Below are 15,980 nucleotides of genomic sequence, written 5' to 3' on the forward strand. Positions count from 1 at the left end.
ATCGACCCGCAATATCTTCATTGATCGAGGCCGAACACTTTCCATCCGAGGTCACCAAAATTCTAAAAATTCAGCGCTAGATTGTCCACCGGGCAATCTACCGCTGGCATACGTGGCACTCTTAAGGACGTAACCCGCAATGGATTCTGTGGCCACTTGTCACATTAATAACATTTTGAGGAAGAGAATCTAATGACTACTACGGACCAGCATCACAAATGCGGTCTTGGAGGTGAATGTGTTGGCAACAACAACGAGAAGAGGCGTGCGAAGGGACGTTAAGGTGTTTCCTTGCAAGTTCCAGAGGACTGACGGAGGTGCAGGGAAAAGGAAGATGGGGAAAATTCCGGCTGCTGTTGTCACGGACGGCGAATGGGGTACATTTGACAACTGTCTTCAGCGATGAGAAATTTTCATGCTGAAAGCCCGCCACAACACTGGCAACTCTCGTGTGCTTGTTCTGACGTCAGAGTTTGCTAACACAGCTAACTGGACAGTTTTTCGAAACATTCATGTGGTGTCTGGCCGCATTTATCTTGTTTTTTTGTCAAGAGGGGCCAAGATCGACTCTCACACATACCTCAAAGATATTCCTGCCCTTATCCCTGTCCCACTTCGGAAAGTAATGCTGGACTTTGCAGCATGCAGGACTGGCGCCCTAGAAAAAACACAATCGAAGAACAAATCAACGCCACAGCAGTGGTGTCGCGCTCTCACGCCCGACTTCATTCCAGCTGAAGAATGGCCGGCGAGCTACCCCGAAATAGACCCAATGGACTTTTGCGTGTGGGCTATTCTTAAAAAGGAGGACCATGCCCTTCAGCACACCCTCATGCTAGTTCTGAAAGCATCGCTGGAGCGAGCATGGAGAAACATTTTCCTGGGAATACAATGCGGGCCGTAATGGAAGCGTACCCTGAACGTTTAAATGCCGCAATCAAGGCCAAGAGTGCATAAATGGAATAAAATGTTTTGTGTTGAATTTCTAATATATCGGCTAAATGCCCTGCAAAAGATTTCCCGAGGTTTATTTATTCTTGAGCAAAATATTAGGCATAAGCCTTCTGACAGTATTTATTGCGCGCCCTGTACGCACGATTGTATATATCAGCGGACTTGCACTACGCAGGTGATTGTTCGACTTAGATAATCATTAACCGATGATTCCTGCCAAATTTTACCGCAGAAGCAGTTTATATCAAAGTTCTACGCAAGCTTTCGGCATCAGAATTTAACGGAAACCACGTCATGATATAACACGGCGACGCTCTGCTTGCCCGTTTAATTCAGGCCAAACGGATAGACATTCGTGACCTGTTTGGCCTCTTCGGGTTAAATGAAAAGTCTTCTAGGCTTTCGCTACTTTGCATCTCACCTCAGCAGCAATGTTTGGACGCTGCCTCGGTGGTCGTCTTGAGATTGGTTCTACATATCGAGGTAAGGACGCCTAGCCTATAGCAGCACACATCTGGCTCGACATGTCACTGGCTTTGTTTGCTGTGGCTTCAGTAAGCACGCGCCAGTAAACACTTTTTTTTATTCGTGGCTGTTCGCGCCTTGAAACTATTTGAACCCTCACTGACGTACGCAAAAGCACGAATGCGTCAAAATTTAAATAAATCCAATGAGATGAACTAATCGTGACATAGACACATTTCCCTCATTCTACGCGCTTTCTTTAAAATGCCGTTTGATTCTTGAGATGCTTGACAAACACACACGCACGCACACGCCACATACGCGCACACAAACACACACGCACACGCACACACACGTACACACACCGTGCGCGCATGCACACATACGCGTACACACACACGCGCATACGCAGACACTCACACCAACACGCGCACGCAGACACGCATCAATTGTAGAACCTTGCAAAGCTTGATGGGCATCTGCTGTGGTCAATGCTTTACTCCTTACTGCATTGAATGCGCAGGCGTTTCCATGAAGGAAGACCACGGCCGCATCAACATGGATCCGGAATACGTCGCAGTACAGTACCGGCGGGGCTGGTTCTATGTGGACTCGTTCTGCTGCCTGCCGCTGGACTACGCCGCCATGGTTGTGCTGCACACGGGCGACGCGGCCGACGACCCGTCCACTACGTCAGCATACCCCAGCATCCTGCGTATCAACAAGCTGCTGGCACTGCCCAAGATCGGCCGGCTGACCACCATAATCAGGAACATAGCCGACGTTGAGGAAAACTTCGTGAGCACCGTGACTCGTTCGCGCCCTCCCTCCTTCACTCACTCACTGCCTCATTCAGAAAATTATGCTAAGAACGAAATTTAGTTGTTAGGCACCGTTCTAACGGCACATCATCTGAAACTTGGCTTGATATCATCTTTTTGACAGGCGTCTTCTTTTCGTTTGTTTATGACATCAAGCTGGGCGTCAATGATGACGTCAGTGAAGGAGCTCGACAGGAGCCACTAGAGCGTCAAAGGTGCATAATATATTTACTCTGTAATTAATTTATAGGCTGCTACGAACGGCTGCAGGTTCAAAAAAGGAAGGATGCGCTATATATTCGGACATGAATAAACAATAAGGAGGAGACTCGCTGAGCTGATCAAAGGAACGCGGCATACAATTCCAGTCATTGCTGGCACGACGAAATAAAAAGAAAGAATGCACATCCAACTCTGGAGCCAAATATGGCGTTATTGTGTGCGGCTGCTGAGTGTGTGCTCCAGCGCCTTTGTGCGGTGCTCTGGACTTCGCGAATTGTTCGCGCAGTTCGTGTACTCCAAGGGAGTGTACGTGCGCCTGCTGTTCCACTTGGGCCTGCTCTTCCTGCTCATCCACTGGCACGGTTGCCTGCAGTACTACGTGGACCGCCTGGAGGGGTTCCCCACTAACTCCTGGGTTGCGCGACTCGAGCTCGTGGTGAGTGCGTAACTCGAAGCAGGTTTAAAGGGGCCCCGCGACACTTTTGTAATGCAGCATTCCTTACAAGAACTGTTACATAAGAGACATAATCGTAATGAGAGGTGATAGTACGAGTTGCGCAAGGCAGAAAGCGTGAAGAACGTTCGAAAGGTGGCTGTGGTGCTCCTTTTTTGTCTTTTGATAGACGATGTCTATTTATAGGCTGTGAAATATGCCCAAGTGTGTTCTCAAGATGTCAGGCGTAATCTTCTAAAGCCAAACAAGGAAGTTTTTTTAACAGAGTGATAGGCGGTTATATCCAACCAAGTCAAAAGAAGTTGTGTATTTCCTCGTTTTTTCACTTAAGGGATGGCCCAAAAGTCCCTGCATGGGTCTGTTCGGGAAAAGTAACGGCCGCTGACAGTTTCGTCAATGATGTTGCCGATCCTCTCCATATGAGAAGGTTTCAGCTCACTTGGATGATTCAGAGCTCGGGTTCCCAGGGCGCCCCTTTTGATTCGCCAAGGCTCCAGATTGCTGTCGATTACATGTTTAACTGGTGTCGGAGGTGACAGACGGGACTAAATACGGCCAAGCGTAAATCGATGCTGGTCTCCCGTCACGCCCCTACAAGTGACGGGAGAATTGATAACACGGTGCTTGACGGGAGTCTTTATATAAACACGTACCTGTGCATACCATCTCTGATTTAACATATAAATCACATGTTCATTCAGCCATTGCAAAAAGTTATCGTCGTTTTGGCTATATCCGCAGAATTTTTTTGCGATGCTACTGTAGCATCGAAGAAAACAGTTTACGCCAGCAATATCCGGCCACATTTGGAATATGCTTTGTCCGTACGGAAGGCCAGGGACAATTCTCTTTTCAACCAACTTTAAGTTGAACACGATAACTCATCCATCGTAAGGTGACTGTGAACGAACGCCGAGTGTGACGCACATGAAATGCTCCCTTGAAAGTCTCCTCACCCGGCCCTATCAGAAATCTTGGTTATAACAGGAAGTTGTGAGGATCTATCTAGGTAGCATTTTACTGTAAGAATTTTTTTTTCGTCTCTTATTAGAGGAGATGAAAGACATTGAAATGTCACGTCGCCGTGCTGGCAGGAGGCGAGCTTCGCTAGAGTCCCTAGCTTTGCACCCTGCATGGACACCCACTCCTTTTGCTTCGGCTAACGTCAGCAAGCGACGTTCCTTCCCTGCCTTAATTCTCCTATAGTTAAGCCGAGGGACCACGTCAGGTCTACGTCACGAGACGCGACTCATTGTTTTTTTTTTATGCGTTGCATATTGCAATCACTCAGTTCAGCCCTTGGGCGCGGCCGGGCAGCCACCATTGACCTTTAGCGCAACCACGTGACGTGACGTCACGACAGCCGGAGGAAAAGCTGGGCCCCAACTCGCGCGGTCGCGCGCGGCCGCAGCCACAACCTGACTCCCGCTCCTCCCAACTACCAAATATGCAACGCATTCTTGGCTTAACCAAGCTAAGCCTGGCCATTTTTCTTTTCCATTTTTCTTTCTTGCTATACGGCGCACTTCCAGCGGCGGCTTTGCCCGTTCTGTATTGGATGGTTGATCAAATTCACGTGCCATATAGTTGGCGATGTTACAGGCAGTGCGTCTGATGTAGAGATTTTTGTGCGAATAATCTTGATCCTTCGGCAGGGACCGAGGCGGCCTCTACAGGGAGCTGGCACAGGCTTTGGCTAGAAATTTCGGCTGTTTTCGCGCCATGTAGCGGTTTCATACTTTGCACACAGGATCATCATCGCATGGTCGGCGCGCCGTGCTCGCTCATTTACAATGCCCATTTTGACGGGGGTCCGAGGGTCCCCTGAGATGACGCCTTTTCTTCGGGGTAAACTCCAATTTTCGAGGACACCATTTCCCATTCGCTACGCAATCATTCAATTAGATTTCCACTGCTTAGAATTGTTCTCATTAGATAACCGCTGAACAGATTTAAATGAAATTTATTGCATTTAATAGAGACCCCACGCGAGCGACGACTTCAAGGTCTTCTCGGTGTGGCCGGTATGAGGGCAGCAAACACGCACCAAAACTGGCGTGACGCATGCTCTAGCTAATAAAGTAAGTTGATTTGTTTTGCCATACAGAGCAGCGTAAATAATTTCCGAATATCTTGCAGGGTTCCTTTGTTATCCTTGAACGTATGAAAATCCGGTCGTATGCTAGTTCTGTGCGACAACCAGTGGTACATGTCACTAATGTATACATCTTGTTCCGGCTTCACGCTATTGGTAGTCGCTCATAACACTTCCGGGCGACGAGCGTCAAATTCTATTTCCAGAACCGAGCAATCGAGCGAGGAGAACGACTGATCTGTTTGCACGTCGGCCCCCTTTCGTCGCTCGAAGTCTTCGCTCGTCTCTTTCGTGCACAGAATCACTCACATCGGGTTTGGGCTTAACAACCTTTCTTTCTGTGTGGGTATAGATACTATGAAAGTCGCATTGATGAATCCTTGCTTACATTTGACTGGTATGTATTAGAGTGCAGATCTTAGGTGCCCGTTCCTGCGTCGTCCTCGGCGTAACCGAGCGAACCAGCACAGCGAAGGATCAGAGAGCGAACCCGGAGTGCAGCGGGGAATGAAAGACTGCGATAGCGAAGAGAGCGCGAGGAGGAAAGCGGAGGAGGAGGGCGCAGCGAAGCCATGAGGCTGAAAGCGGAGGAGGAGGGTATGGAGAAAGCGTGAGAAAAAAAAGCGTAGTGCAGCGTAAGACGGGCTCTGCGGCGACGATGGCTACGAGATGGCGCCAGAGCAGCGCGCGTCGTCTGGTCACCGTTGACGGCACCGTTACCATATATGGAAACAAAGCGATGCATGAGCGGAGGTCCGTGTGCGGCGGCTCCTGTGAATCACCGCTCACGCGTCATCCATGCGCTGCCTCTCGCGCTCTCCCGATTAGCGAAGCAGTCGCGCCACATTTCGCTCTTTCTGCGACATGCCGCACGAAACAGATTATCTGCACCGGCAAATATATCGCGAAATGAAAACACACATAGAGCTGCGCTCAAATTTCACATTACGGAGTGTCGTACTCGTTGGTGCATTTTTTTTTAATTTGTAATTGTACATTCTATGATGTCACGAGGAACTGTTGTGGCATTACCGAAGCGCCATCGCCACCGGAATTTAGTTATGCCCCCTTTTTTTTCGGTGGTTAACTGATAAGCGTCTTTTCGCCTTAAGACTGTTCGGTTCGAAATTCCATGAAGCCAGTGCGAAATGCCAATCTAGATTATTATTACGATGTGATGTACCTTTTAAGCTAATCGATTAAGCGAGCGGTCCAAGAAAGTCATTGGAGGGGAACAATTCTTTTCATGGTTTTGATAAATTACATAGTAGTTTTCTCGTGCGTGAGTTTTCTCGGTGGTGTTTACTCGGACGAAAAAGCCACAGTGCGACACGTGGGTTGTTGCAACGAACATCCAGAAAAAGTTGGGGTGCTTGCTCCTGCATGTGCATGACGTATCTGCCTTACAAACTCTCATAGTAAAAATACTTACGCCCTACCTCCTTCCCACTTTCATTAGTATGACCCGTCAAGATATTGTCATATCCGAAATCAGAAATAAACACTTCACGCAAGCTAGCGCCGTGTAGCCGATAATGTGTTCGCAGAGACAGCAGTAAGGTGTTTCGCATAATCAGGTCTCCCGTATACAGAGCATAACCTGCAAGACTGCAGGTCCAGTAGTGACAATATATTTTTTTTCAGTCTTGCGCTAAAGCGTAACAAATCTGCCTTTTCCTTCAACATTAGGAAAGTGAGAAGGGACAGAGACGACAAAACAACACAGGATGAGCGCTTACTAACCACTCAAGTTATTTTTATGCGCACTTATATATACGTATATATATATATATAAACCACATTGCGTGCACATGCCAAAAGACTAGCTTCTCAACGGTAGGGATGAAGCTGAGATTACCTTTCCAATTTAACATTAACTGATTGGCTCGTCTGTCGTGCATCTTGTGCCATATGTCATAAGAACACCGCACACAACGGCTATCTGGCTAAGGGTAAGCACTTACTAGAGTGCGAAACTTCAGTAACCAGTCCCGATGCCAGTGCGCGCCATGGTGTAAGCAGCATTAAACCTCGCTCCTTGCTCTCGCTTCCGGAGGCGCGAGCGGTTCCAATAAACTGGTTCCATGGGCTTTCTGGCTCATGTTCGGATGCCGAATTGTTCGTCCGGATGCTCGCAGAATGCGTCGTGGCCGGTCCTCTACTCGTGGTCGGTGTACGGCTCGAGCTCCATGATGCTGGGCGTCGGCATGGGCGCCATCGAGGCCGACATCACCACGGACTCGTGGCTGCGCTGCGGCTGCATGGCGACGGGCCACGCCCTGCAGGCCCTGCTGGTCGGCGCGTGCATCGACATGATCACCTCCATGAACTTCACAGGCCTCAGGAACAGGCAAAAGGTGCTTCGCATTGCTATTTTATTCTAGTTTCGCGTGAAAAAACTAAATGCTCAAAAAAGACATGTTTAAATGCGTTGGCGCAACTTCGTGTCAAAAAGCTCGTGTACGGTGCAATGTGGCCTAGCCCCCGTATTTAGGCACTGTAGGATGTGGGAACGCTCGCCTCCCTTGGACCCCCTGAAGTTGTTTTCACTACATGGCTCCCGTCTCCCCACATAATACAGACGCTGTGGAGGAAGTCGGTCTAGTTACTCAGTAGTACGAGAGATGGCGCTTGTGTTCTAATGCTAGCGCCATCTGACGGCGTGGATATGCGTGCTAAACAGGAAGTAGCTTCCTTGTATTCGGCTGCTGGACGGCGTCGCGCACAGAATAACCGCGCGCTCATCGGCTCCCCTCGCGGGATCGAACCCCGGGAAGGCTTCCCGATCACTCGATTGCGCCGTTCGCGAAGCTGTGCCCGCGACCGACTTCGGTGTCGTATCCCTTCGTGGTGAATCGAACCCTATCGATTCCTCAGCTTGTAGAAGGAGCAGCAAATGCCTTTTTTGCGTGTCTCCACTACCGCGTGTTGTCGTTCCTTTACAAGCACTTGAGATCGCACAAGTTTTACCTTCCAATGCGTTCTCAATGCGATCCGCTCCCAATCACGCATGCACACGCCCACATAGCACACGCGTGCGTGCTGCAATACTAAAGCAAATCCAAGGGTTTGTTGGCTTTTTGCACTAAGACGCGTTGGCTTCTGACACACTTGATGAGCAGGCAGGAGGCTGGCAAGTAAAAAAAAATCTCGCACTTTCTTCTGAAATGCAAAGAATAGATAGCGAAAGCAAATTATCAGGTTATTAAAGCGAAGCTTTCTTTGCCTCTTCCTTCGACTTTCCCACTTCCACTGCTGCTGCTGTGGCTGTAGCTATCCGGCACACCTCGTCGGGAGGTGGTTCAGAGCGTGTGTATACATGACAGGAGCGAGTCAGATAGGAAAGTCGAAGCGAGAAACTAGTTCGGACTCCACCACGTCGAATGAGCACAATCTCCTCTGGAGCTCCCAGGGCGCCTCCACATTAGCCTCTTGACAGCTGTAATTATCCGTGAACCCCTTGAAAAGCATTGCAGAAACTGCAGCACTTCCCTTTCTACTAACGCGCGAGTCCAGAACTCGAACTCGAGAGGAGGTAGGAGAAGTGGCAGTTCCCATAAATCGGGGGGGGGGAAGTGAGAAGGCAAGGAAACCCTACTGCTGTACGACAGCGGTTGCAGGGAAACTGAATAAACTTAAGTTCAAGGTACGGTACAGTACGTTTCTGCTATTTCTGAAAAATAAACACCATGCTAATATGCCAAGCGGGCAACTTACGCAGGGCGTGCAGAAACAGAGCCGCACTAATTAAGGCGCATCACACGGTCGAGACGACACTACGGAAGCGGTCGACCGTCAAGTCAACACTTCTGTGCCAGCCGCGGTAGCTTTGCGGCTATGGAATTGTTAGAGGTCGCGGATTTGATCCCGACCGCGGCAGCCGCATTTAGACGGGGACAAAATAGAAAACGCACGTGCACTTAGATCTTGGGACACGTTAAAGAATATCACGGTGTCAAAATTAATGCGGAGTTCGCCACTACGGCGTGCCTCGTAATCTGATTGCGGTTTTGGAACGTACAGCCCCATAATCCAATTCAAGTTTAATACTTCTGCCACGATGCGATGTGCCATGTGAGACAGTGACGATGCTCAACCCTCTCAGACGTTATGAAATGTGGCGCACAAGAACGCCTCAAGCAAACACCTCTCCCTGTGTGTATTGTCTAGTACGCAGACAAACAGCAGTGATGCACGTAAGGTAACGTTTGACTCCAACTCACCACTTTAGTGTTGGACATTAAACGTGCCGTCAACATCACCGCTAATTATCGCCAATCAAAGAAACCTGCACAGAAAGCTTCGCTTACATCGATTCCCACAGCGTATGGGATCTGCATAATTTTACTGCAAGTTAGGTTTGTAGTTTCATGAGCAGTATAAATTGCAGTAAACATTAGCTTTAAACAAGCGTGGTGTCTCACGCCCAAAGACACTCATGGGTAGAGTTCACTCGATGAAGGTGAGCACTCGCCGCCACAACTTTGGCTTGATGAGGGGCGCAGCGGAGAGCGCGCATTCAGGTATGGGCCCCAAAGCGCCTGTTTCCTGCCGCCGCTGCCTTCAAAATTTGAGCTGCGCTGCATTTCCGAAACTCGGCAGATCTCGTGACCTCCAACACTGGGCGCGCGGGAAGACGGCGCGCACGAAGCCATCAGCCTTCTATTCACTCCCTTGCATACTCGCCTCTCGTTCTGGCACCCGCAGCAGACCACGTGACCTACAAGCACTGCGTGCCGGCCGTGTATGAGCTTGGCCGCGCGGGAATTGCGGAGTGAATCACATCACTTCACATCACCCATCAAGCCGCCAGCCATGGAGGATGGAAAAAACTGCGGAAAGCACCCCAGTCCGCGCACTAGGAGAAAAGTGTGGAGGAAGTCACATTGTATTTTTCACTGTAGCGGTCATGTTGCCGGTATACAATGGAGGCTATGTTATGGCGCTGTGTGCTCATGTGTGTTGCTCCGCAGGTCTCGTATCGTGGTCAAGGCATCGTATGTGCAGGTTTGCGTTAATGTCCGTGCTTTGTGCCGCCGTGTTAGCTAGACCGCATTCTCCCGGTTGACGTTGTGGTCAGGTGAAGCTCCAGGTAAAAAGGATGAAACGAGCACTCACAAAACGCTGTACAGCACGTACCTCACCATGGTCAAAGGATGCTATTGGAGGATTGTTGCCGTCTCTGGGTGTATTGCCGTCTGTCGCTCGCTGTGTCTTCACACCGCCGCGGTGCGCGGCCGCCTGAAACTTGTTCACTAAAGCAAAACGATGCCTCAAGCTACGACTGGCATACGTGTTTGTTCTGGTAAACTGCAGATGGGCTAGCCATAAGTCGATGTACGTGTCGTGATGTACGTAAACTGTGATGACAGCCATCGTCATGTGTATTCTTGCAGCACAGTGAGAATGCGCAAATTTGTTTTCTTAAAAGCCTGCAAAAGTAGCGGGGACCGGCCTCATTGTCTAATTTGCGGGGTTCATTGTGAACTTCTTTCAACACTATACAGCACAATACTCGGACGACATGACTTTGCAACGCTATTGCGGTGGTACATCGCGGTTGGATCAGTTGATCGGATTGCTGCGGCGCGCACGCGTGCACGCAGCCGGCCCATGGTTGCACGCCGGAGGCAAGAAATGTTAGAGACGAGAATCTGCCTCTACAAAATGGCACAGTAAAGTTAGCTTCCGGCGTCACGGAGGCCACAGAAACAACCCCTCCTCAGTTTTATTGCGATAGCAATTATACGGACACTCAAGGCGCATTTCTGCCGTCACTAGCCACCACTAGCGTCGCTTTCTCTTCGGAGGCTTCCGCACTGCCACAGCTGACACCACGCACGGCAGAGCACATCAGCACAGTGACGTGTTCCTCTTTGCTCGAAACGAACCATGTTTTGAGGCAACAACAAAATCCATGGCTGTTGCCTGAACGCGAAAGCAACGAAGTGCGCGCGAACTGCGTAATCCATTTAGTTCTGGCTGAGAACGATAATCTCCGGGATTGCGACTCGCAGGTCGCGCTCGCCCGGGCTTGCCGGTGTGAGCATTGGTCGCCTTCAGTTGCTTTTTGGTCGCGAGTCGCAAATGGTCGCGCGACCATACTTGTGTGCTCCAGTGCATGAAACGACGCTTTGTTAGCAAATTAACTGGAACACCAATGCATTTCTCCGCGATGTACGGGAATTTATATCTCGAAACTGGTGTCGTCCTGAGAATTCGTTCCAAGTGAATCCGCCTTGCGAAGTCCACTACTAGAAATTGTAAATTGCACTATGGGCCATAATGCAATTAGGTAAAAACTTAATTAGTGAATTTTCATTAATTAGTCGATTTTGCATCTCAACTTTTTGTGCAAGTATTGTCCGCCGCTACGAGTAGACCAGCTTATGAACTAGAATTGTGATATCTGCCACAGGGAACTTTTAAAGATTTTTGAAAGTGTTCGCTGAAACACCCTGCATAGTGGTGGTAGTGCTCACAGAATATAAGAGAGATGCCAGCGTATTCGATTACAGAACCAAAGTGCCCTCACTGGAATCGCCAGGCTTACAGTTTCGGATATTATTTCCAAAAGTGCGAGACTAAATATATGGGCGTTCCAGTTACGTTTGTGCTTCAAAGAGTCTTTTGTTAAAAAGTTAAGTAGAACAGTGCACCTTTACGGCGAGCTTGATGGTGCATGTCTCCAGCCCAGCGTTATTCTAGAAATTCATTCCAAGAGGATACGGCTTCCAATCTCACCGACTGTTGTCATGTGTGCCGTAAAGTAATTAAGAATTTAATTAGTGATTTTTTTGGTAATTGCCTGAATACGTATTTCGATTTTTCGCGCAAGTAATGTCCACCCGTCTGGATAATCCCGCCCAAGGACTAGAATTATGTTATCTGCAACAGGCGGATTTTAAAAATTCAGTAAAAACTAAAAATGATCACCCCGTAGAATGTACGTATTGTGACAAAACATTTACAAACACTTGGTATGCGCACTCTTCTATGGATATTTCTACTTTCATTCGTTATTACTAAGAAAGGTTAGGATATTTTTCCAGCGCTTGCAATATTTCCGGAAATTTTACTCACTGCAAAGATATCCCGAAGAAAGAAAGAAAAATTACAGAAAGGAAGCTGTGGAAGGGGGGTGGGGAGACAGGAGAATCGGAAGAGTATAAGGATTAAGATAGAAATGGCGTCACGAAAAGAAAGAGAGTATTCTGTCTCTTTATACGTGCGGGCTCATTAAACCTTTCTTTGCCTGTGTCTGAATGAAACGAGGGAAAACAATTATATATCTTCCTATATAGTATGGTCAACTGCTTGCACAATACATGACTTAAGGAAGGAAATGACTACTACATGATTCGTCTTTTTTTTTTTTTTTTTGCAGATACGCGATCTAGACGACTACATGCAGTACAAGATGCTGCCATTCACTCTGCGGCGCCGTATTCGAGACTACGCCGAGAACCGCTTCAAGGGACGCGTCTTCGACGAAAGCCAGATCATCCAGTCGCTGTCGGACCCCCTGCGCGAGGTACGGGAAAGCGGGGTGTGTACGGGACGTCCGTCGGGCCTCTCACTCCGGCCGTACACAGGCGATCTGAAGATGTCTCGTTGGCGACGGTTGCACGCCGAATCGCCGCTGGCGAATTCAGTGGGTCTCGGAGCCTTTCAATACATACGAGGTCGCGCGTTCGATCCCCGATCCACGTTAATCCGGTGCCTTCCAGTGCAGCGTCCCACCCCCCGCCCCCCACGCACACCCACTGTGCGGCTGCAGGACGTTAAACCCCACGATTTAAGTCTTTCAATGTATCATATATGGAGCTCATTTGCATGTAAAGAAGCTGTGTAGGCTATACTCCTTTCTTCAAACATAGAATTGTGGTGCGTCCTAAAACTAAGCCAACAAGGCGGCTTTGAAATGAAGTAGACCGCGGGAACGAAAATTTATTTGATACTTTATTTATTACATACTGCAGACCAATCTGGTCCAAGCAGGACGGGCAATACAATTTACAGAGTATATATGTTTTACACAAAAGGATAACAACAACAAGAAAAGAAGCATGGTAGTACCAGAGGAAAGAACACAAAAAGACATAAACATCTAGTCATATAGTGCGTCATAAGGTTCTGTTAGGCTATTCCAGTCGGACACAGAACGCGGAAAAAAGGAAAACTTATAAATGTCTGTTCTTGCGAAGTAAGGGGTTAGAAAGTGTGTTTCGTAATGTCGCGTAGGTCTTGTGGCCAAAAGGGAAAGAAACTGCGTCTGATCAATAGCCATTTTACCGTTAAGAAGTAAGTTTAAGAAATTCAAACGACATTTTTTTCTTCTCAATTCAAGTAGATCAATGTTGTTAGCTTTCATGAGCTCAGAAGGAGAATCAGTATACCTGAATTTGGAATAGACAAACCTGACAGCTTTTCGCTGAATCCTTTCTAACTTCTTAATGTTAAGCTTAGTATAAGGATCCCAAACAACAGAGCAATATTCAAGCTTAGGTCGAATGAATGTGAAATAACTAAGTTTGACATTAGGAGGAGAATTACGAAGTTTATGTCTTAAGTAACAAAGTTTGCGGAAAGCTGAAGAGCAAATGTTATTAATGTGCAGATTCCAAGATAGGTTATTAGTGATTGTCACTCCTAGGTACTTGTAACTGGTGTAAGAAATCTCAGTGCTGACGCCCGTTATTGCAAATGGGTCGCAAGCCCCAAGGGTAGCGTTGGCCTGGCGGCCTGGGGCACAACTGGAAGCATCCGAAGGTCCCGGCAAAGCATGAGTCGACTGCTAACAGAACAACTTGTTTATTCTAGCATCGCAAAAGAGCGGCCGGTCAGGTCGACCGAAGTGGAGAGACGGGAGAGCACGTTACTCAACAGAAGAAATCGGAGCCTCTCTCTTGGCGTCCGGGGGCAGCTGCTCTTATACTCTCGGAGTCGAGGGCAAGAGGAAGGCCTCGTAACGAGACCACGTGACGGCGGGGCACGGACAGGCTGAGAGACACGTTGAGACGAGTGTAGTGACGCATCCGCCAAGCCGGCGCCGGTCAGACCTCCTCGCTTCACACTTGGGGAGCTCCTCTCCCCGGCTGCCGCGCTCTGACAAGTGTGGGCACACACACACACACGCACACACGAAGACACGTGGCACTGAAACACGCCTGGACGCGCTTGGCGGGGAGGCTTTGCGGCAGCTCCGAACGGGCCAAAATGTCCGCCGCTTTGAACGAAGCCCCGGCGTCCGTTGCATCCGCGCCGGCTATACCGCGCGTCGTAGGCGAAACGTAACACTGGTAACCTGTTTCAAAGGATGAGATGTCAGGTTATAAATATATTTTAGAGGAGTTTTCTTAAGCGTTACACAAAGATAAACAGTTTTATCGGTGTTAAGTCATGCCAAAATCTGTGCATCACTTAGATACATAAATGAGATTAGAATTCAACTCAACCAGATCATGTACACCTCTGATTTCACGAAATAAGACAACATCATCTGCAAATAACCTAATTTGAGTTCCAGGAGTAATTACGGAGACAATGTCATTTATATATAAAAGAAACAGCAAGGGTCCCAGAACACTTCCTTGAGGCACACCTGATGTTACAGGAAGACTGCAGGAATCAAAACGGTCAATTGAAACAAACTGCGTTCGGTTATGTAAGTAATCGGAAAACCAAGAGACCAAAATGTCGGGAAGGTTAATATTTACGAGTTTATTGAGCAATTTATCATAAATAACTCTGTCAAATGCATTACTAAAATCTAAGAATATCGCGTCAATTTGTCCACAATTATCTATGCATGCTGCAAATGAATGTACTACCATGACCAATTGTGTTGCAGTAGAGAAATTTCTTCAAAATCACATGAAACGCCCCCATTTACATAAATCACATTTGAACTTCCAAGACTGGTCGCACAAATGCACTATAAGAGAAGCCACAAACGCAAACGCCGAGTCATTTTTAGGGGAAGACTGATAAAAAACGAACAGATTCTTTCTTTCCTTTTTTATTGCTGACGACTTACACTGCAGGTGTTTTAAAGTAATGTGTGACTCTGCTTCATTGTTTTATGCAGTTGGTGTTTATGAATTATTATTAGCATATAACACTTGTTATGACTGCATTGCGTTGCATCTGTATCCTTGATTATTTTTATAGCCACCATGTTACAAAACTTTCACTGTTATTAAGTTCATTTAAGCGTCAAATTAACGAAAGAAATTACTTTTTCTCCTTCCCGTGTAATCCTTAACTATCTTTTTTCAGTTCAGTTCACTTTATTTCAGCGCCAAAATGTTGAGGGTCGCGAACAAAACCCCTTTTTATGACTTGACGAGGTCCGGAGCCTTTTTAAAAGGCCGTGGCAGAGCATAAGATTACGTGTTACATATTCAGTAGGAGTCTTCTTAGTACCAACATGATGAGTGACAAACATAATGCACATATACAGAATGAACACAAGTGAAACAGAATGCATATATAGCACTTGTAAACTGCACGTATGTATAAGCAGAAAGAAAAAAGAAAAAAAACGCTATTACAAATGCACATTATACATAAGTGAAAGCAACAAATGTGTCACGCGAAACATACTGCAATGCACAATTCGGCCAATACACAGTAGCAAGAAGAGCAAATTTTCCCCTTTTTGCGGACACGAACAGAAGAAATTAAAGAGCACAAAACGAATGTTAGACAATCTAGATTTTGTTTAGACAAGACGATAACCTGAAGCGCAACATTTGGTAGGTGTTATTAGTCCTTGCCCGTGGCATCTCCCAGGGTTTGCTACAAAGCATATTTAGCTTGCTCTCTCTGCGACTTCAGTTCAAGATAGTATTTAAGGTATTATTATTTCGGTTAATACTTGTATTATACCGGTGAACAAGTGTTTTATCATAAATATCAGCCATAGAAGTAAATGTAGTTCTTATAGAGAGGGCTCGTATAGGTG

General features: G+C 47.5%; 1 protein-coding gene across 1 annotated transcript in view; it reads left to right on the forward strand.

The window, feature by feature from the left end:
- LOC126540518 (potassium/sodium hyperpolarization-activated cyclic nucleotide-gated channel 1-like) overlaps nt 1–15,980 on the forward strand; it is a 41,417-nt gene that overhangs the window by 8,973 nt on the left and 16,464 nt on the right. Inside the window, exons 4-7 of the mRNA XM_050187333.2 lie at nt 1,943–2,217; nt 2,749–2,898; nt 7,150–7,368; nt 12,399–12,545. Of these exons, the coding sequence (XP_050043290.2) occupies nt 1,943–2,217; nt 2,749–2,898; nt 7,150–7,368; nt 12,399–12,545 (791 nt within the window). The remainder of the gene's footprint in view (nt 1–1,942; nt 2,218–2,748; nt 2,899–7,149; nt 7,369–12,398; nt 12,546–15,980) is intronic.

Source organism: Dermacentor andersoni, chromosome 2, assembly GCF_023375885.2.
Source record: "Dermacentor andersoni chromosome 2, qqDerAnde1_hic_scaffold, whole genome shotgun sequence".
Taxonomy (NCBI): Eukaryota; Metazoa; Arthropoda; class Arachnida; order Ixodida; family Ixodidae; genus Dermacentor; species Dermacentor andersoni.